Raw genomic sequence first — 23,390 nt, forward strand, 5'->3', positions numbered from 1 at the left:
TAATATAATTACACGTTCAAGACTTCAACTCAAAACAATTTATTAAATTAGAACAACTTGATATCAATTAATTCACCGATTAATTTTGCTGCCTAAATATTTCATTTTGTTTTCAAAAGGTCACTACAGTTAAACCATTTTTAGAGTACAAAAAATGCGTCGAGCCAGCATCACTCAATATTAGTCTCCCAACTATAGCGAAGTTACTTTCACTAGTAAGACTTAAATTGGAATTATAACAGAATTACAGACTAGCCATTTATTTCTGATTGGATTGGTAGAAATTCACCATACATCGACTTGACATGGAGCAAGTCAACAGAAAAAGCAAAGAGGATTTAGGATATTTGATTGAGCATCGTTTGTTATAAATTCTTTACCATTTGTGTTTAGTTTATAAAGATAAAAAAATTATAATTTTTTCAAAAGAATTTTTTATTCAAGTAAAATGAAGCAATTACAAATTTTGAAATAAAGGTGTGAGCCTGAAGCTCCACATCAGATGTGAATGAGAAAAAATTAAGTATCATATAAATAAGAAGAAAATTCATAATTTTAAGGTTTTGAGTTAAAGTGTAATGTTATATTCACTTGTATGATTTCTCATAACCCATGGTATTTACCTCCTTTACTTTCCCAATAATTGATATTAGAGTTGATGATCACTTATGTTCTTAAGGTCAAACAATGGTAGATGAATTAGGGTTTGGTTTAACTTGTGTTATAAAGGTAGTAAATTGATACTTGTTAGTTATGAATATATTTTGGGCTTAAATTATAGAGGAATTTGTAATTTTTTTCTTCTAATTTTTTTTTTTGAGCAAATAATTATTAAATTAATATTATTTAAGTTTTTTTGCCAAGAATATTAAAAGTGATGGATTTATGAAGTTTAGTGAGTAAAATAAAGTCCAAAAAAGAAGTGCTAATTAAGGAAAAGAGACTAATTAAGGAAAGCATGAAAGCAGAATAATTAAGGAAATAATGACTAATTAAAAAAATCAAACTAATTCAGAAACTTAAAAGAAGAAGAGAGAAAAAGGAGAAGACACAAAGAACTTTCAACCTAATACAATTTTTTATAGAAGGCAAAAGCTAAAAGAAGAAGCAAGCAATAATAGTATTTCCTTTCCTTTATTCCCTTTCTTATCTTTTCCTCATTTACTAAATATTTTCCTCTTGCAATTAATCTACAATTATTTTTAAGAAAACACTTTACTTTTAAATGTTGATATCAATGATAGTTAAACAAGTTCAATGACTTTCTTTATCAAATTAGAAATAATTTATTTATTGATTATGTTCATTTCTAAATTAATTTATATTAAAAAATAATTCATAATATTAGTAATTAAGTGTCTATAGTATTACATTAAATAATAATATTAATATAAATATATTTACACATGATAACAGTGTTTTCATATCATTCTTTTATTTATTTCATAATTTCAACAAAATTTCTAAATTATGATGATATATGATCTAACTACAAAATATTTAATTTTTCACAAAATTAAATAGGGGCTGAATGGTGAGGAAAAGCAAGCGGTCTATATATCTCAAAATTTAAAAATCTATTTTAACATTTGCGACAGATTTACAGGGGGAAATAATCTTCACAACAGGACAAGGAATTTGCGAGGAAATATTTCCTTTTTATTCCCTTATTATGTTAAATCCTCTTTTCTCATTGTATTTAGTAACGGATTGGAGACAAATATTTCATTTGCAACTCAATGAGGGAAATATGTCCAGACTAAGTATAAATTTTGTGTTTATTACTTTAAAACGACTTTAGCGAGGGTCTATTTCCTTCTCGCTATATTATACGAGGCAAGGGAATTAGATATCTATATAAAAATGCACTTGGAATCCATATTTTTAATTTTAGAGGGATATTGGAGCATTATAAAAACTTTGTAGCATAACTAGCACACAAGCAATTCAACATCAGAATTTTGTAGATTCTTGATTTTCAACTTTCTCCATAGCTATTTAAAGAACTCAATGCCCTCACTCTAAGGTAAAATGATGTTGACATCATATCGTCATGACTAATTGTTCTTTTTTCACATTAAAAATTTGCAAATCGTTTCTTTGAGTTGTCCTAACTCTAAATTAACTACTGCATACAACTAATAAAATATTAAATAAAATAACGACATGTTCCAAGATCGGCATAGGTTAAGTGCGATTGATGAAATATGGTAAGCCTGTCTTTAGTTAATTTCTTTAGTTTGAGTGGAACCTAATCGATGTTTAATATGTATTTTTTATATAAAAAAAAATACCGCAAAAGCTAAGATTTGTAATTCTTAGAAATCGTGATTTTTATCTATTGAAAAAAAAAATCCCTTACCAAATGCACGTTTTCTTAAAGCTTAAGTTTGACTCGTGTAAAAAGATGGGTTTTTTAAACTTGCGTCATTTCTTTAAGTGATTTTTTTTTTTTTTACATGGGAGAAAACAAAAACAAAAAGTGAAATGAAATAAGATTAATATACAGGAAAAAAGAGACCCCTGCACATGAGCCAAAAAGAGATCCCTTATAGCAGCAGGAGGATCATGCATGCAAGACCACAAGCTCAATTTCGCAATAAAGTCCGCATAGTAGTTTACTTCTCTCAGAATATGGTAGATGCAGGACAAATCTAGAAATCTATTAAAGGAAAGAATAAATTTTCTTCCTTTGAAATTGTTTAAATGTTTAACTTTTATTATAATAATTTTTGAAAATATTTATTATTTTTACACATAAAACTGAAATTAATTTTATATAATTTTATTTTAGTTATCACCTTAACTATTACAATAATAATAATAAATACAACAAATTTTACAATAATTAATCTTAATGATTGTTATAATTATTATAATAACAACAATAATAATATAATTTGCATGAATTAATTTAAAAATATACATGAAAAATGCTAAGAAAAACGGGAGACTCGAGTCTCTTCATTCGTGTCTGGCCGGATGGTAAAACGTCGACATACTACTACTACTGCTCGGATTTGTCAATAACTCTTAGAATAGTAAAAACAAAAACAATAATTTTTTTCTAATTACTGTGTGAACTTTTAAAAAAAGTAATAACATGAAAATAGAAAATATTTTCTAAAATCTATTGAGTATATGCACCGTTGAATCCGAAAATTTCCAATTCTAGACTAGGTGGATTTGCCATCTGATCAATTATCATATCTGATATGAGTTATGAGTCTATGCATGCATGGCCCAGGCAATATTAGGCTGGACAAATACGTCACAGCATTTTGGATTTCCAAGTTACTTTTTTTTTTTTTTGGATACTTGGTTTTATAAGGCTGTTCAAAAGAAAGAACTTGATTTTGTAAGACACTTCAAATTTTAAAAGATACTTCAATTATTTCTTCTAAAAAGCACTGAAGGTAATAATTAATATTAAGTAAATAAACCCGATGCTTGTGCTCAAATTGCCATGGCCATGCTTTGAAGCAATCAGACCAAATCTCATGTAAGTCTTTTGCATCCAAATCACATGTTTTTGTTTTTTTATTATTTAATTGGTTCTCTCTCTCTTTCTTTTAATTAAAGCCAAGATTTTTATATCTAAATCTCATATTTTTCTTTTTTATTATTTAATTTTTCTTTCTTACTTTTAATTAAAACTACTTAAGATTTACATCCAAATTTAATGTTTTTATTTTTTCTCTATCTTACTTTTAATTAAAAGCAAGGATTTCACGTGACAAAAATGTTAACAAGAGAATCCAAATCCGACAATAAGATTATATTTTTACTATTATTTCACTTTTATTTTTCTTATTATATTTATTACTTATTTTTTTCATTTTTTTTCTCTGTCTACCTTAATGCATTCCAAAATACGGCAAACGTTTATCACAACTTGGATAAACATCCCTTTCCTTTCGGGCGATTCAAAGAATATGTTACATCACATTCACACTAGAGAAGTAACATGTACATGAGTACAAGTGATTGGTAGTTGGTTGCTTTTAGACAAGATGTGGGTTTTACTTAAAATTTATATAATGATAAGAAGTATATAAAAAAAGATAAAATATAAAATAACGTAAATAATGTAACATATATACAGAAATAAGAAAAAAATATTATAATAAAATATATATATAAATTTTGAGCGAAAATACTATTATTATTTTTTCTCTTCACAGAAAAACAATTATTAATTTTTATTATTAAAGCGGTAACAATAATAGGAAATTGATTATATATATATATATATATATATAGGAAGGATAGGAAAGTGTTTTTCATCACGATTCGGTGGATATATATGAAATCCAACATAAATGCAACCGTTTTGATTTCTGTTAAATCTTCCATTTTTTTATCTTTTAATTGAATACTTCTTTTAATGTAATTTAATACTATTTGTCTAATATCGTATAAATGTATGATCTTATACACTTTCGTAAAAAAAAAAAAAAAAGAAGATATTGTAGTCCTAATAAATTTATTAAATATGTTAAAAAAATAAATACTACTAGGAAGGAAAACAATTTTGGCAGCATAAAAAGAGAAGCAGAGGGAGGTAGAAGCGCGGCAAGCTGAGTCTCCCTTTCTATAAAAAGGCTTCCAAGACTCGGCATTTTGTTTTAACCATTCAGTCCCATCCAACACTTGTCTGTTTTCCCTTCTTTCCGTTTCCGGGATTTCGGTTTCTCTCCCTATTTTATCCCCAGAAAATGGAAGTTCGCCGGCGAGTCCTCCGTCCCGCTCCCGCCGGCGAACCTTTGAAGCCCAAACAGGACCCAAACTCCCAACAGCAGCAGCAGCCACAGCAATCGTACCTCACCAACGCCGTGTTCTTCGGGCTGTTCTTCTCGGTGGCGTACTTCCTCCTCCACCGATGGCGCGAGAAGATCCGCACCTCCACTCCCCTTCACGTCGTCACGCTCTCCGAGATGGCCGCCATCGTCTCCCTCATCGCCTCCGTCGTCTACCTCATGGCCTTCTTCGGCATTACCTTCATCCTCCACCCATTCCTTAATTCCCGTTCTTCTCCTGACGATGACATCGACCTCGACATTCCCAAATTACCTGTCCCCACTCCCTGCCCCGCTGCCCTTCCTCCAAAACTCCCTCCTCCCCCACTCCCTCACCACGACGAGGACATCGTCCTCGCCGTCGTGTCCGGCTCCATCCCCTCCTACTCGCTGGAATCGCGGCTCGGCGATTCCCACCGAGCCGCGTCAATTCGGCGCGAGGCGGTGGAGCGTATCACCGGGAGGTCTATCCAAGGCCTCCCCGTGGAAGGCTTTGATTATGACTCCATTCTAGGGCAGTGCTGTGAGATGCCGATTGGGTTCGTGCAGATCCCGGTCGGCGTCGCGGGTCCCTTGCTTCTCGACGGAAAGGAGTACACTGTTCCAATGGCCACCACGGAAGGTTGCTTGGTCGCTAGCACCAACAGAGGCTGCAAGGCCATTCATGTTTCTGGCGGAGCTTCCTCCATGCTCCTCCGTGATGCCATGACCAGAGCCCCCGTGGTTAGGTTCAACTCTGCAAAACGTGCTTCTCAGCTTAAGTTCTACCTCGAAGACCCTCTTAATTTCGATTCCCTTGCCGTCGTTTTCAACAAGTAAGTTTGTTTTCACTTTAAGAAAGTATGTTCTTTTTTTAAGGAAAAAAATATGATCAAAGTTTTTTTTTTTTATATATATATTGATAGATTTAGTTTTCGTCTACTTTAAAATATATGCCGAATTTTTAGGGACAAAAAAACTAAATTTATATATTTTTCAAAATTTTAAAAACCAAATTTGTTGATAAAAAAAATAAAGAAATTAAAGACTTTTTCTTTTCTTTTCTTAACTGCATAATAACTTGAACATTTGTTGGTTTTATTATTGTGCAGGTCAAGCAGGTTTGCGAGATTGCAAGATATTAAGGCTGCAATAGCAGGGAAGAATTTGTACATTAGATTCAGTTGCACTACCGGGGATGCCATGGGGATGAACATGGTCTCCAAAGGAGTCCAAAACGTGCTTACTTTTCTCCAGAGTGATTTTCCAGATATGGATGTTATTGGGATATCTGGTAATTAATTAAATTAAATTAAACATGGCATGACATCACCCTTCTTTGCTTTATTCATTAAGGTCAAAGTTGATGTCACGATGAATTAAGAATTGGAACATATTTATGTAACAGGGAATTTCTGTTCGGATAAGAAGGCTGCGGCTGTGAACTGGATTGAGGGGAGAGGGAAATCGGTGGTGTGCGAGGCTGTAATTAAGGAGGAGGTGGTTAAGAAAGTGTTGAAGACCAGCGTGGAGGCTTTGGTTGAGCTTAACATGTTGAAAAACCTTACTGGGTCTGCTATGGCTGGTGCTCTTGGTGGCTTCAATGCTCATGCTAGTAACATTGTTTCTGCTGTTTACTTGGCCACTGGACAGGACCCTGCTCAGAATGTGGAGAGTTCTCACTGCATAACTATGATGGAAGCTGTGAATGATGGCAAGGACCTTCACATCTCTGTTACTATGCCTTCCATTGAGGTATGCCCAATTAACTAATTACTTATTTTGGTCTTAAATTCTTGTTATGTTTTAATGCTCTTTAATATGTTAGGGGTGACTTTTTAGTATAGTAAATAGAGTAGACGCCACTTGTAGCAAGTAGCAACCTTGAGATGGGGTTGGTTGGTTGGTACTGATAAAATGAAGAAAGACGTAAAAAGTTTAAATTAAAAATGGAAAGAAAAATAATTAAATTTCTGGCTTAAGAAATTCGGTAAGGTAAATACATCCATGAATAAGAATTCAGTAATTACCACTTACGATTTTTTATAATATTTTTTGGTAGTTTTTAAAATTCTTTTACCGTATTATTTATCTTATTATTTTATATTGAGAATTGTAATAAAAAATACTAAAAAAAGCAGTCCGTACTTTGAATGAGAATGAGAAAAATAAGGATGCCCAATCACATCAATGCAGAAAAAAATAATGAAAAAATCAATTTTAAATGCAAATGAAAAATAACGAAAAAAAATTCATCAAAGAACTAACACCTCGTGTATATAATGAATAAGACTTATTTGCGGATAGATGAAAAAAAAAAGAAAAAAGAAAACAGATACTCCTAATAAGATATTTTTCCTTTATTCCATTTTAGAACAACTAAAAAAATCATATCATAATTTTCAATATAAATCTTAAATTTTTCTTCTCCACTTTTCGAAACTAAACCAAACACACCATTATTATTTGGCACTTTACCTCCGTATCGTGTATGAATCCGTCCATCCTATAGTAAAAAAGATGATATCATCAAAATCCGTGTCTACAAGACAATCTAAGATTTAGTGCCCCAAGTGTTTGTTTATCCCATATTTCTTTTTATATCTGAATTTACCCTGCAATTTTAATTTCAGTCGGACGCTGTTTCTTTTTTCTTTGTCGGCAATTGCATTCGCCAGGTGTAGAGAGAGGCATATATCGTGGGCAATCTCAGTGCATGTTTGATGACAATTGCTTTCAGAAAATAACAATTTTTTGAAGTATCTTACCTAAATTGATAAAAACTAAGTAATACTTTTACTAATCATATCTTGACAACGGCAACAATTTAGTGTATGCTAGGTTTTCCATTGTAAAATTACATTTGACTCAAAAGTCTTTTGCCAACATATCATAATCTTTATTTTTGTGTTTATTTTACTTTTATTCGTTAGATTTTTATTGGAACACATATTACAATAATTTAAATTACAAATCAAACATGGATGCACTTATTAATTATGATTTATATGTAGTGTTAGCAACTTAATAGTAACATGCTAAATTTAACGATGAAAAGAACTCCTAGTCATTCCTTTTTGACTTAATTAATTAGGATTTAGAAGTCTCGTCCACTGACTCGTCCACTGACTCGTCCACTGACTCGTCCATGTTAATGTTAGTTTATTAATTTGTTTTAGTAGTCAAGAACTGGTCGTGTACTAGGTTATGATCCCTGAGAATAATAATGCCAATGCATGCCACCTTTCAATGTGATATACGTCATGGTTTAATGGTGCAGGTGGGTACAGTTGGAGGGGGCACACAACTTGCGTCTCAGTCAGCATGCCTTAATTTATTAGGAGTAAAGGGTGCGAGCAAAGAGTCCCCAGGTGCAAATTCTAGGTTACTAGCAACCATAGTAGCTGGTTCAGTCCTAGCAGGGGAACTCTCACTCATGTCTGCAATTGCAGCAGGCCAACTTGTTAATAGCCACATGAAATACAACAGATCTAGCAAGGATATCACCAAAATTGCCTCCTAGCTGGACAAGAACTTCAAATTTGTATCGTCAATAGTAAAAGCAAAGGATGCAATGCAATTGTATAATTATTAGCTTCAGAAGGACAATTAATTCGTGTTGGTGGGAGATAAACCTGCATTTACAGTACTTCATTAATAATGTCTGTTTCTGATGTGTACAGAACATGAATAAGACTTAGTTTTGTTACTCTTTTTTTTTTTTTTTTGGTCTTTTGTTGAAAAACTTGTTTTCATCACATGTATGTGATGTGTGTCGGTCTCATCATCTAAAGCAAATGTATCAAGGATGTGATATTTTAGTCTCTTGTCTGTTTTCTTTGTAATTAGTTATGTTCTATTCTCCATTATTTTGTTGTCATTATTAATTTGTCATTTTAAGAAGAAGCCAGACGTGTCACTTGATGGGTGATTTCGAAAACAAAGGAATTATATTAAAGTGAAACAGTACGAACCTTAATTTTGCTGCTTGCACGTGTTGAAGGAAAAAAAGAAGAAGTGTATATACATGAGAAAGAGAGTGAGTTTGGTTCAATTCATTTATAATAACATGGTGTTAAAACGATTTATAGAACCTATGGGAAATTTCATCTATGTATTATAATATAAGGCAAATGCTAAAGTAGAAAAAGTTTTTTTAGGACCCATAAAATAATACTCAGTGTGGCTGTGTAATTTTCCACCGGCGCTCCCAAATAATGCATCAACAGTTTCGTTGTTTTTAACCTTTTGCGGTTATTTCCTGACAGCATCTTGCAGCAATCTCGTCTCCTATCTCAGGAACCGAATTGGCACATGGATCGCCATCTGATCATGTGAATCTCTGGCATTTGTGTTTCTTTTTTACATTATAAAACTTTCCATAAAAAAAAATTCTGAAAAGAAATACTACGAGACATAGTATATATTCATTCCATTTACCGGTAGGATAAAAATATAGAATTCAATTATAAAAAGAAAATATAGAATTCACATTTTAGAAATAACTTCCCTTCGTAAATATTTTTTGTGTGCAACTTCAAACTTGCATGCATATTATAGAAGTTGATTGATCAATTGAGCTTCTGACATCATATCGTAATCACGTGTATTTTGTAGTTGAGGTTTAATTTATCAAATTTTAGAGTAGATCTAAAATTTAATATATAAAAAAATGCATCGAAGAAAACGGTTTAGATCATAACATTAAATAAATGGAGGGAAGTTTTTGACTTTGTTGTTTCTGCTAAAATCCAAAAAAGAAAGTGGGACATGTGGAACTATGGATGTATTGGACAAATTCAGGAGTCCACTCGAGAAAAAAACGTCCATAGGTTAATGCACCATCCTAATGATAATTAAAAATCAATCAATACTGTGTGATCTAATTGACATATAACTATGTTATGGGACCAAAAATTTAATTCCAAACTTATTAAATAAAAAATACCTTAAAATATCAATAGAGAGAAATCAACTTATTAAATAAATTTTCATACTTCAAAAATTAATCTTTAGTTCTCGACTAAAAATACCTAAAAATCAACCCAAAAAATATGAAAGATGAGCTGAAGATGATGTGTGTCGATTTATTGACTTCTTACAATATAATAAATACTTTCTACATTAGCATATAAATTCTGTAAATGAAAGGATGAATAGGTTTTCCTTTAGCTTTCGAATTCAAGAGATTGGGTAAACCGAGCTTTGGGATAATTTTGCTAGAAGACCTTCAGTTGCAAAACAAAGTTTGACTTTCTTAATGGAATAACATACATCTATTTCAGTTTAATGATGATATACTATTAATGTAAAAAGATTCATAGTATTAATTAATCAAAAGTCATTATTAATTCCTCTTAAAAAAGTAAATTATTAATATAATTTTTAAAATAATTATTATAAGATTCAATAAATTTATCATATGTAGAAATTTTTAATTAGATGTTAATTTAAAATTATTTTATATTATCAATACCTATTTTTACTAACTGTTTACTTATAACATGTCTTGTATTTTGGAAGGCTTTACAAACACGTACACTTAATTAAGATCATGTTTTTGCATTCAATCAAAATAATACATAAAAACTATAGAGGGAAGTATTGGGTTGAAAATGGATCAAATTTTGTGGAACGTATAACCAAAAACATATGCTTTGTGATGACATGTTTTTTGTGTCCAATTGAAAGATTTAAAGAGTATTTTTTTAGGGACTACAATTATTTTTTATAGGAAACAATTCTTGCTCGAGTTATGGATAGAATTATATTGCTATAGTCTATAGAGGATAATGTTCTCTTTTTAGAATTTAACATAATTGTATTCAAACTTAAAATTATTAGTAAAATTAGAACAGCTTCAATTTATCTGCGTGCTCTGTATATTCGCATCTCTACACTATGGTTGGATATTATGCATGCATGGCACTGTCAACATTCATACCTTTGAATGTTAACTTTTTTATTCAACAGTTGTTCTAATAATGGATGAGTGTAAGAAGATAGAGATATTGCTGTGCACATGGAACGAGCCATTTACATAATACACAATATCAATCATTCAGGGGGAAAAAATCAACTGCAATAGAGTTTAACTTGTATTGAAAAAATTGTTACTTACGAAGGAAAGGGAGCTACTCCACTAAAATTGAACCCATCTTTTTTATTCTTTTGGGTAAAAAAATTATACCGATCTTTAACTCAACTGTGAGGGTGCTTAATTACCAGCATAAATGAAGCATACAGTCGCCATTATCAGAATTCAGAAGCCAACATCACCTCTGTTAATGAATTCGGTTTTGGCTTGCTTTGTGTTCTTTGTTTCTCTATTTGTAGATGTGAATATATATAACCATAGCATTCGCAATGTGGTACAATTACTTTGTTTATTTCAAGATTAACAGGATTGTTCCTAACATTTTTCTTTTCTTTTCATATAATTATCAATCAGAAATCTGTTGGGATCGAAGGAAGTTTATCATACGATCTCAATCTATCGATATTCGATAACATAATAGAATTTATAAGTTTCCTTACTAATTTAACATGAGTACTAAATACTGAAAAAACAAGAAAAAAAAAGGAGATAACAACAAAATAAAAAACCTTTCATGTAAGAAATAAAAAACATGGGACTTAATTTAGAAAATTAATCTCTATTATAAAATAAAGATAATAATATATACAAATTTCTCTTTCAAATCATACTTACTGTGTGATGTATTTTCGTTTTTCTTCTTTCTCTTTAAAAAATTACAACCATTTCTCCCTTTTTAATTTTAAATGACTTGTCGATCGCTTTTCTCAAACTTTTGATCCTTTTATTCATAAAAGTGACGAGTGATCAGATTTACATATTCTGATACCCTTGCTCTAAGGTAAAATATCTTTTCTTGAATATTTTTAAAGCCACCCCTGGTTACTAGAAGAGTTATTATTATCCTATATTTTTTATAATCTTATTTTTCTCATTTTTATTATATCATTGATATATATTTTCTATCTCTCGTTTTTTCTATACATACACCCTAAAAAACGAGGTGTACGTCCATATTTTTCCTAACAGTATTTGTCGATGATATTCAATTCAAGACTTTCAGCTGTTTCTTTCCAGCAACACTAGCTAGTTAGCAACGACGAAAAAACAGGTCAATATAGCAATAACAATTCATTAATTGTTTTCTAGCTAAACCATATATGTCTAAATTCCAAGATGAGGGGGCAATATAGCAATAACAATTCATTACTAAATCAGAGTCACATCAACGAAGTTTGGTGAGAATATCTGATATCTAGTTAGAAATTAATGAATGGATAGATAATCTATAGGCTTAATATAGACGCATAAGGAAAAAAAGAGGAAGAGAAAGGATAAAAATATTGATATAGTAGATCATATAATATTATAACGTGATGGAAAAAGGAAAATCAATAAATATTAACAAAGTACTTGAAGTTATAAAGTATTCATCTATTCTTATTCTATCTAGTTTGTAAGAAGTGGGAAAATTCCTCCCTGGTTGTTGTCCAACAAATCATACAAAAATAAATGCATTTGGTTTCAAGAAAATTGCACATATAATTTTTTTTTTCTTTCTTATCTTACACTTGATCTGAGTTCTGAACAAAGCACTGAAAGGTGAGTTTTGGCATGGTCTGTGGCAGGCAATAAGAGTTATTTACCGAATTTTACTTCAATACTACTGAACAACGACGAAAACCACCCGACAGCTGGTAGCACTTTATGAATGCACCTCAGTAAGCCAAGTTTACCAAAATGCAAGCAAATAAAATAATATTGCATTAATTATCATATCCATTGGCCAATTACATGCAAATAAATCATAGGAATACCCAATACGATCACCAGAAGTTGAAATTGAAAAACCAACTGCACCACGAATACAAGAATTGGGGAGAAATTAGTACTACAAACAGAAAGAAAAAAAACCAAATTTGCACTGATTTCTTGAAAACTTAAGGATAAAATTGAATCTTTTAAAATAATTTATGGATCAAATTTGATAGTTTAATTTATTAATTTTTGTTAATGAAAGGAATTCCAACCCACAATTTATTCCTCTTTTTTTTTTCTTCAACCACCAAGCCAACATTATAACTACTTTAACTCTATATGCAAGCCTAACTTCATAATCAAATTATGAATAACAACTCACAAATACATATTACAGCAGGTTCAGAGAAAGAATTTTTTCGATTCTTCTATACAAGTTAACCATTGCTTCTTATAGTTATAACTATCGCACTGATGGAAGAATTGGTCTTAATTTCTGAACTCCACACACTCCTTAATAAGTCAATACTTAAAGCTATAACTACTAGTTGTTATAGAGCGTTTGATTTCACATCCTTGGCCAGTTGACGTGAAAGCTTATAAAGGGAGTGTTGAAATTCAATTCCCAACCTTTGAAGTTCAATAACATATAAAAAAGAATAATATTATAGTCTTCTATTCTTCTCCTACAAATTATATACAACAACAACAACAACGCCTTATCCCACTAGGTGGGGTCGACTACATGAATCAACTTCCGCCATAATGTTCTATCAAGTACCATACTTCTATCCAAATCATTAAGTTTGAGATCCTTTTTGATAACCTCTCTTATAGTCTTTTTGGGTCTTCCTCTGCCTCGAATTGTTTGTCTTCTCTCCATCTGGTCTACTCTCCTCACTACAGAGTCTACCGGTCTTCTCTCTACATGCTCAAACCACCTAAGTCTATTTTCCACCATCTTCTCTACAATAGGCGCTACTCCAACCCTCTCTCTAATAACTTCGTTTCTAATTTTATCCTATCGAGTCTTACCCCACATCCACCGCAACATCTTCATCTCCGCTACACCTATTTTATTCTCATGTTGGCTCTTGACCGCCCAACATTCTGTTCCGTACAAAATCGCCGGTCTTACCGCCGTCCGATAAAACTTTCCCTTTAGCTTGATCGGTACCTTTGCATCACATAACACCCCCGATGTTTTTCTCCATTTCATCCATCCTGCTTGAATGCGATGATTCACATCCCCTTCAATTTCCCCATCATCCTGTATTACAGACCCAAGATATTTAAACCGTGTGACTTGAGGGATAATATGGTCTCCTATTTTCACCTCTGAGTTAGAAACCCTCCTTCTTTTGTTGAACTTACATTCCATATACTCCGATTTGCTTCTGCTTAGGCGAAAGCCATGTGTTTCTAGAGCTCGTCTCCAAGTTTCCAACCTCTCATTCAACTCCTCCCTCGCCTCTCCTACAAATTATATACTATCTTATAAAGCTAATATTAAATATAGAACACATGCAATACTTGCATACCAAGAGAGAATGCTACAAGAAGATTTAAAATTATTTTAAAAATAAACACGCAGATTTTTTATTTATTTATTTTGTGTTGGGCAAACAGACGTGCAGATAAACTGAAAAATCAGGTCCCAAATAAAGTTGGACCAAATTAATACGCACTAACTCTAGTGTAAATCAATCCTTTCTGGTAGCCATTTGCACCCGAGTAAAGGGAATATACTTAAAGCCACTCGTTGACCATATCAAGATGCTCCATTTACAGTACTTTATTGCTAGTAGGACTAGCTAACAATATTTGTAGTTTTTTTTATGCTTTAACATTTTGTTGGTTTAACAAGTATTTCATGGTATGTTTTCTTTCGGAAAGAAAAGAAAAGGAAGAAAAAAGAGAGTAGGAAATTAAATAGTATTTTAGGTTGTTTGGTAAAAGAAAAAAAAATCACTTGTTTGCTTGTGTAAAAAATGAAAAGAAAATAGATATATAAATAAAATGACATAAATGCCTTAAATAAATAATAAAGAGATATGTAAATAAGGATATTTTTTGTCATTCTATAAAAGAAGACACCCTTTTTTCTTCATATGCTATCCACAAATAAACAGAACTTAAAATTATAATGGATCGCACTTGCAAAATCCTTTCTTTCCTCTTTCCCCTCCACATAACAAAGAAATAACTCATTTTTTAAACTTTTTCTTCCCTCCTAAATCTACCCCCATAATGAAGTGTTAATGTGTGTTGTAATATAAATGCTTATTTTTATATAACCAGACTTTATGATAAACAAATATTTTTAAATATGTAGATTACATTTTGAACTTATGATAAATAATTTATATTGTGATACAAATTACAAGGTTATTTTAAATTATTGATAATTTATTTTAAGAAATTGTTGAAATTCAATAGAAATAAAGATAATCAAAATAATAAATTGAAAGAGAAAAGTTGGTTAGAAAATAAAGTATATGGATAGAGAAAATAGAAGAAAAGTGGTTGATCAATTGTTGGAAAACAAAAATGCTATGCAGATTATTTGAAACAAAATTTGTATCGAGCTCAAAAAAGAATGAAAGAACAAGGTGATGAGCAGCATCATAGGGAACTTGAATTTATAGGTCTACTTAAAAGGCTCCCTATCATGTGAAATCCTTTGGATGACAACACAAGGCAAATCAGAAATTATTTCCACGTTTCTATGGACCTTTCAAGGTGATTGGCATAGTCGAAGTTGTGACCTACATGTTGGTTCTACCAGCTTATTCCTAGATTTACCCATTGTCCATGTATCTCAGCTGAAAAATGCTATCAATCCTAATGTTATCAGAGGAGAGTGAGCCGCAGGTTCAGCCAGCAGTAGTTCTAGCAATAACAGATAACACGGATGTTGGATCATGGATGGCACTAGAGAGGTTCTCATATGCTGTGAAAATTTCTATCCTCTGGTTTTCTTCCTTATTTTGTTTACTATCCTACAATTTTCCTACTGTTTCTCAACAGTTAATTCTAAGTTGGGAAGGAGTTTAACTTCTCTAATTCTAACCTCAATGCTACCATTCTACAACAAAGAAAAAGTGTCTTCAGTGTCCTTCTTTAAATGTGTCCTAACCATCATAACTGATTTTCTATCTTGTCAATATGTGTCACGCTAATGTCTCCTCAGTCCTCATATACAATCATCCCATGTCCAGCAAAGAAAAAGGCCAAAAAAAAAACTTTGTTAACATTAATTATCCTTCAATCAGGCCATCTCCAGGTAGAAATGGAATAGAAAGGGCCATCCAAACCATTACATTTCAACATCCAACATCATATACAACAACAAGTGGACCTTATAGATGAATCAATAATCATTTTAATACCTCATAGGTTTCACTTCACTGTAGTACATTTACACTCTCCCTAAAACCGATCCTGCCTCATTTAAGAAAGAAACTCGGCAAACTTGGTCTGCCAGTCAGTCAAATAACTTGGTTTAATAAGGTGACTTAGTACTTGTTTGGCAAACTATCAAAATCAAATTTTCTAACTGTGACACAATCTAATATAAAATCTATGACCGATATTAGTTTAGGCACATCCCAATTACATTATTCAATGGCTCAAATCAGTCTTACCGAACTTTAAAAGAAACAGGAGCAGGCTCTCAGTTAAATATCTGATTGAGTAAAAGATTAGGATAATAAGCATCCAAATTCATACCTTTGTGAGCAGGATTAGGCCTCAGCAACATGAACCCACAAAATTGACATCATTTTGCGTGAATGATCAGAAACATTTTCCACAAACCAAAAAACAATGACCTAATTTGGTTATGCCAGAACGAAACAACGGTACAGGGAATGAAAATGGTTCAGATCATTGCACGCAAAATGATGAACATTTAATGGGTCGCAGAAAGGAGGAAGCCTTTGTGCTCCGATTTCAGAGTAATTAAGGCAAATAAAATTGAATTTTGGGCAAAATCAACGCGGAAGAAGGATATATAGGTCTCAAATTGAGAGAAACCCTAAACGCAGGCCGAATAAGTTCTTTTGGTGGGTTAATGGGTTATTCAGATACCAAGTGTAAGTTTTGGGTTTCTCTTCAGATAGGCCCAATACTATCACAATGTTAGACCCAAGTTAACAGGGTTGATTTGTTGATTGAATTGATTGGTGAATCACCGGTTTAGTTAACTTAACGTCAAGTGTCATGCTTAATTTGCAAGAAACTTTAATATCAAACCCCTTATTACAAGTATAAATATCTTAACTTAACCTATGTCTGCACTTATTAGTTATTACACAACTCGTGGTGAAGATTCAAAACTCGTATGCAAACAATCCATTGTCAAATTCTTTTTTTTTCTATTTTATTTTTTAATTAAGGTACCAGTGTTACTGATGTTACTGAAGGAAATTAATCTGGATGTACACTCCAAAAGACCAATCGTGATCCTGATCGTGATTGTGATATATATATATAGAGAGAGAGAGAGAGAGAGAGATTTGAAATGGTATAAAGTCGTATCCCATAATCAACATTCAGAACCACACGACACAACATCGTTTTCTTATTTTCTTTTGGGACAGATTTTTTCTATTTAATTTGTTTATTGACCATTTGATTAGCCACTTCCCCCCTATATACCTACTTTATATGCTCATCCCTAACTTCTTGGCTAATTAAACCAAAATTTTGTTCATGAAAGCATGCCTTACGTTACGTCAATGGTTGTTTAAGTGCTATGCTTGCATCTTTGGTGGCGTGGAGTAATTATTCTCTGCAATTTGATTGTTATGGATGCAATGTAATGCAGATTTGAAGGTACTTTTTTGTAGTTTTGATCACATCTTGTGGTTAAACTACTTAATAATAAATTTTTGTGCCGTTTAAAAAATATCCAGAATTGATCCAGACATGAGACATGAAGATGTAAGCGATCACCCACTATGTGGGTTGATGGACGCATTAATTAATGCATTTTTATCTAATTAAATATCCAACCTTGACGAAAGCTACGCTTATTTGAACATTCAAAGGATGGTTATATCTTGACAAAAGTTAACCAAGGGGTATTGTAGTTTTTTTTTTTAATCTATTTCTTTTTCATAATTTTGGGTGTTATGTGTATTTTATTGTAAGAAAATTTAATACCATGCAATTTTGGGCAGGAGCGGACATGGAAGCCATGAGAGAGAAAGGAACAAACGAATACATTCCAGAGAATTTAGTTCCGGAAAATAATTTTCGATAACGGGGTATTCTTGGAATAAAAGAGGTATGTTAGTAGTTAAGAAAGGAGAATTTACCAATTGCCAAATAAAGTTTGAAAGAAAAAAAAAAACTATATAAATTGAGTTGATGGACTTTTAAAATTTTCCAATCTAAAAACAGTAGTTTCAGTTACCCTACCTGAAGAGCAAACCGTTTTTTTTAAAAAAAAAAAAATGGACTGGATTGGATAGCCCATAGCAGTCTGACGTAGCAACTAGCAATTCCCGTCTATGAATGCATGAGTTACACCGTGCGAGCAAATATCTCTGCATTGTCACAATAATGCACGTAAAATGCGGCCAATAAATAATATTCTTAATACATGTACTGGTGCACGTGAGCATCACTGCTTAAAAAATAATGCAAATCTGTGTCTGCAATAAAAATATAAATGTAGCAACCCACAAATGGAGATTCTAGTAGGATGCAGACTGATTTCTCTATTCTTCTATAGGAATTAAACATTGCTTCTGATTAAGCATTTTCTGATCTCCGGACACACCCAAGCTAGTCAATCACTCTTATCTTGTTGTAAACCAACATTTTGCAGGTAATGTTCTGCATCCAAAGCAGCCATGCATCCTGCACCAATAACACGACTTGCATTATCCTTTGAAGAAAAAAATGTTTATGAAGCATACACTTACAATTGTGGAAATTATAAATACAATGGCTAATAATAACTAACAAGGCCAAAGACAGCACAGTGCATACCTTATTTACATTGGTCTAAATTACTTGCAGTTTAAATATAATTAACAAGTATGACAACAAAGTAGCGATTCCCGATTCTTACAGTTTAAACTCTTACAACAACGAACATATATTCTCATTGATATCACTCCAATAACAAAAACAATTCAGCTTGAAAATGTCTAACACTCTACATACACAGTTAAACAAGGATTTGATGATTTGAAACACGTAATATCTTCTATATCAATATTTCTAAAGGAAGAAGTTCCATCAAAGTAACTAAAGGTCATTGGCAGATCAGGAACAATCACGTATTTAGTATCTTTCTATACAATTCACACTATAAAATAGTGTAAATTTAAGCCCTATGTTCAGACTTCTAGAACAGATGAAATAAGAGAAACTTGCCTGAAACAATAATCAAACAAGGTCATAAGGCTGCTATTGCAAACATAAATAACAGCATACCAGAGGCATTATATGCACAACATACACACAACCAAAAAAAAAAAAAAAGAAATCCCAATACAAGACACAGATAATATAGTTCATGATGAATATTGATATGAATATGATATAAGCCCAAAAATCAGGTTTACTCCAGTGGAATCAAGGGGAGGAGGGTTGGGCTGAAGGGTGATGAGTAGATCATACTCAGGAGTCTGGACACACATGGGGAATTATTAGGTGTGAATGAGGAGGGAATTAAAAAGAATTAGGAGAGGAAAAGGGTTTTGTCAGGGAGTCTGTGCTGGAAGATTTCTGGGTGGAAGAGAAGTGTCTTCACTTTGTATACTATCCTACTATTTTCTTATTGTATCTAAGAGTTAATTAACAGCTAGTAAGCTGTTTAACTTCTCTGTTCATAAATAAAGTTCAGTGTTCCTTTCATCTATCTCCCCATGTTCTGCTGCTCTTCTGAATTTTAAGTTGCCTCTGGAGCTCCCAAATCACATTAGTACTGGTAATAGGGACATGTTTGGGGATCTAGGTACCTAGAGGGTATGGAGATGGGGATTAAAGTTGTCATCCATATGGGTATAGAGATCAGTACGAGTAATTTTTAAAAATATGGAAAAGATAATGGGTACCAGAGTGCCTTACTCAAGACAATACCCATTGCTGTCTCTAATTCCATGAGAAGAATTTTGGTTTAACACCTCCCACAAATCAGTGTCAGCATTGGGATGATCCCTTTTAAGGCTTTGTAAGGGAGAGGTCCTCCAGTATAATTCATTTCAAAAGGGGCCCAGAACTTAGAAAGGATGGCGGGAGAGAGGAAGGGGGCTTTTGGCAGGAGTCTGACTTGTTGCAGGATTGCAGGTTGAAGAAGGTCTCTGACTCTCCACTCTCCAGAGTATCCTCCAGTTGTCTTCTTCATTTTGTCTACTATATAACTATTATCCTACTGTTTCTCAGAGTTAATTCTCTGCTTGGAAGGAGTTTAACTGCTTTGATCAAATTATATAGAGTTCAGTGTTCCTTTCACCTCCCCATTTTCTGCTCTTCAGTGCTCTGGATTTTATCAGATATAATGCAACAAGTCAAACAAATCACAAGTCCAAAAAATAACATGTGAAACTTGCTCGGTTCTGGTATGAACTAACAGACTTCAGTATGAAAATGGGACATGCTTAATTCCCCACCTTTGACCAAGGTTTGAAGTATTGATTAAGTAGCAGGAAATAATCAATCAAGTTTGCAGCTAAACATGTGAGAGAATAATCCAATTTGAGCTTCAAATGTTAGAAGCTGATACCTTAGGACATTAACTCTTTCTCTTATTTATTTTATCTCTGTAATCCATCCAATTGAAGGACTAATTCTGTGTTTGGTACTGGATATTCAACACATGTTTAGGTTAAAAAAAAAAAGCACGTCCAAATTCAAAAAGGACACAGAAGCAAGAGTAAAATGCTTCAGAGGGACGTGTGTCAAGTGTTGATGATGCCCAACCAAACATGCAGTAACTCCCAAATCAGGAACAACAAACAGGAGAACAAATTAATATGCTCTTAGAGTTCTGAAAGAACCTATACTAGATAGAAAATTTGTTGTACACCAACACTATTTTACAAACCTATACTACATTGAAGGTGAGTTCACTTCACTGTTGTACACCTAAAGTGTCTCTTGAACCGACCTTACCTCACTTAAGTAGAAAATCTGCAAACTTAGTTTACCAGTCAGTCAAATAACGGGCACTCAGCAACTTAGTACATGTTTGGCAAGCTACCAAAATCAAGTCCTCTCACTGTGATACACATTCTAAGAGTATAAAATCTATGACCGAGATTAACTTAGGCACATATCCCAATTACATTATTCAAGTGCTCAAAATCAGTTCTACCCTACTTTAAAACAAACAGGCTCTTAGTTAAATTAAATGATAATCTATGAAGCACGGACACCCCAGCCCCTTGTCGTGTTCGGTGTCCGACAAGCGTCTGTGTTAGTGTCCGACACCGACACGACACCCGTACTACGTTCTATATTTTGGACATTACAGGTGTCCACATGTCCGTGTCGTGTCCGGTGTCCGTGTCGGTGCTTCATAGATGATAATCAATCAACAATAGGAACCCTGCCAAACAACAGCAAAATACACTACCAAAATGGACAAAACATAACTACGCTTCAAAACCAGGGATCATATACACACATACAGCAATGTCCAATAAAAACTCTACGCATCTTAGATAAATCTACAACGTACCAGTGCCAGCAGCAGTAATAGCTTGCCTATACTTCTTGTCCTGAACATCCCCAGCAGCAAACACTCCCTCCACACTGGTCTTCGTCGTCCCCGGCTTCGTCACAATATATCCATCAGAATCCAATTCAAGCTGCCCGTCCAAGAACTTGGTCGCGGGCTCGTGCCCAATTGCGAAAAACAACCCAGAAACCTTCAATTCAGACACCTCTTGAGTCACCACATTCTTCACCTTCAATCCCCCAAGCACCCTCTTGTTATCTCCGCCCCCAAAAGCCTCAACCACCACCGAATTCCAAATCACCTTAATCTTACTATTATTCATCACCTTGCTCTGCATAATCTTCGAAGCCCTGAACGTATCCCTACGGTGAATTATGTAAACTTCGGAACCGTACTTGGTGAGGAAGGTGGCTTCCTCCATGGCGGAGTCTCCGCCGCCGATCACTGCCAGCGGCTTGTTCCGGAAGATCGGGGCGGCGCCGTCGCAGACGGCGCACGCGGAGATTCCACGGTTCCAGTAGCCTTCGGGGCCGTCGCCGGAGCCGGGGAAGGGGAGGCGCTTGGCGACGGCACCGGTGGCGACGATGACGGATTCGGCCTCGACGGTTCGGGAATCGGTGAAAACCCTGAAAGGACGGTTCGAGAAATCGACCTTGGAGACGGTCTCGGTGTGGATCTCGGTGCCGAAGCGGAGCGACTGGCTCCGGCAGCGTTCCATGAGCTCGCCGCCGAGGATGCCGTCGGGGAACCCGGGGAAGTTCTCGACGTCGGTGGTGGTGGTGAGCTGGCCGCCGGGGGCGATGTCGTTGGCCATCCAGCCCTCGAAGAGGATCGGCTTCAGCTCGGCTCGAGCGGCGTAGACGGCGGCTGTGTGGGCGGAGGGACCGCTTCCGATGATGCAGAGTTTGGTCTTGTGGATCTGAACGTCACCCATGGCGTTGGCGGCGGCGGCGGAGGAGGAGGAAGCGCGTCCAACACTGATCAAGTTTCGCACTTTCGTGAAGAGGTTCTTCCAGTTATGATGATTAGGGCAGATTCTAAATTTCATTTCCCTCCTTGCTCTTCGTCCTTTTTAATCTTAAATTATTTTTAAACTGTTCTGCTTTTTTTATAAAAAAAAATACGTGTAAAAATTCAAATTGGCTTTGTGAAATGAGAGATCCATGCTTCGATCCATAACTACTATCATGATTTATCTCTCTCTATAAAACCTTTTAGGCTTTTTCTAAGAGTTAGTTAATATTTTAACTTTAATTAAAAATAACGCTAAAAATACTAACAAGAGAAAATTCATGTTTCTACCCAAATCATCAAGTGAAAAGCTATATGCAATATCTTTCCCTTTTTCTTGTTTTTTATTCACGTTATTGGATTTTAACATAAAACCAAACATACATTTTTTTAAAAAAAATTAACACTTATTTTATTAAAATTCAAAAGAAATTACAAATTTTAATGAGTCTTATTTTTTTATTCAAGGACTCTCTTTTAATTTTGTAAACAATAATAGTATAAAAACTGATAAACCGTTGTCACGTATTAACTTGTTAGTTTTTTAAAGTTTTTTTTTATTTACTTTTACTCTTATTTTTAGTTTTATTTTTTACCATACAATTTTTATGAGTCTTAATGAAATTCTCTTCTAATTTTATAATTTCTAAGAAAATTTAGCCTATAATAATGCGTATTAAAAGATATATTAAATAGTGCGTTATTAATACTTTTCTTCATTTTATTGGGTAAATATTAAAATATTTTGCAGTTATATTTTTCCTGCATTAAATCCTAACCCTTCAAAAGATTTACTTATATAAATAAAGGTTAGTTTAGTTCAACTAACAAACACTATACCCACATTTGACAAGTATAAATATGTGACTTCAAGTAGTAATTTGTCCATCAGCTTTGAGGCCTCCCTCAACACTAGTAAACTCTCAGAGATTCAATCCATCTATATTTTTATACATAGAACAATAATTAGTATTAAATTTGATATTCTTGTAGCTGTAGAGCTTTCATCACCGTCACATATAGAATTACACCTCATGCAGTTGAATTATCAGCTGCAGGAATCTAAATGCTATAATATATTCTTTGTATCTAGATGGGAACATTA

At 33.5% G+C, this 23,390-nt stretch overlaps 2 protein-coding genes, 1 long non-coding RNA gene and 1 other non-coding gene across 4 annotated transcripts; 1 reads left to right on the top strand and 3 right to left on the bottom strand.

Moving 5' to 3' along the window:
• The first annotated feature begins 4,547 nt into the window (after window positions 1-4,547).
• LOC100790033 (3-hydroxy-3-methylglutaryl-coenzyme A reductase) lies at window positions 4,548-8,602 on the top strand. Its single transcript, XM_003537651.4, has 4 exons — window positions 4,548-5,614; window positions 5,891-6,072; window positions 6,187-6,533; window positions 8,059-8,602. Exons 1-4 carry the CDS (start codon window positions 4,719-4,721, stop codon window positions 8,299-8,301), a joined length of 1,668 nt encoding a protein of 555 aa, XP_003537699.1. The 5' UTR covers window positions 4,548-4,718; the 3' UTR covers window positions 8,302-8,602.
• A 3,626-nt stretch (window positions 8,603-12,228) lies between these two features.
• LOC121173022 (uncharacterized) lies at window positions 12,229-16,619 on the bottom strand. Its single transcript, XR_005887103.1, has 2 exons — window positions 16,306-16,619; window positions 12,229-12,669 (listed from the first exon to the last, which is right to left on the bottom strand). It is a non-coding gene; the product is annotated as an uncharacterized lncRNA (long non-coding RNA).
• Window positions 16,345-16,485, bottom strand: MIR1515B (microRNA MIR1515b). Its single transcript, NR_126750.1, has one exon. It is a non-coding gene; the product is annotated as a microRNA MIR1515b (primary transcript).
• A 1,537-nt stretch (window positions 16,620-18,156) lies between the features above and the next one.
• Window positions 18,157-22,463, bottom strand: LOC100790557 (thioredoxin reductase NTRB). Its single transcript, XM_003537652.5, has 2 exons — window positions 21,275-22,463; window positions 18,157-18,444 (listed from the first exon to the last, which is right to left on the bottom strand). The coding sequence occupies exons 1-2, from the start codon at window positions 22,320-22,322 to the stop codon at window positions 18,374-18,376; spliced, it is 1,119 nt and encodes a 372-aa protein (XP_003537700.1). The 5' UTR covers window positions 22,323-22,463; the 3' UTR covers window positions 18,157-18,373.
• Window positions 22,464-23,390: the final 927 nt, after the last annotated feature.

Source organism: Glycine max, chromosome 11 (genome assembly GCF_000004515.6).
Source record: "Glycine max cultivar Williams 82 chromosome 11, Glycine_max_v4.0, whole genome shotgun sequence".
NCBI classification, from domain to species: Eukaryota; Viridiplantae; Streptophyta; class Magnoliopsida; order Fabales; family Fabaceae; genus Glycine; species Glycine max.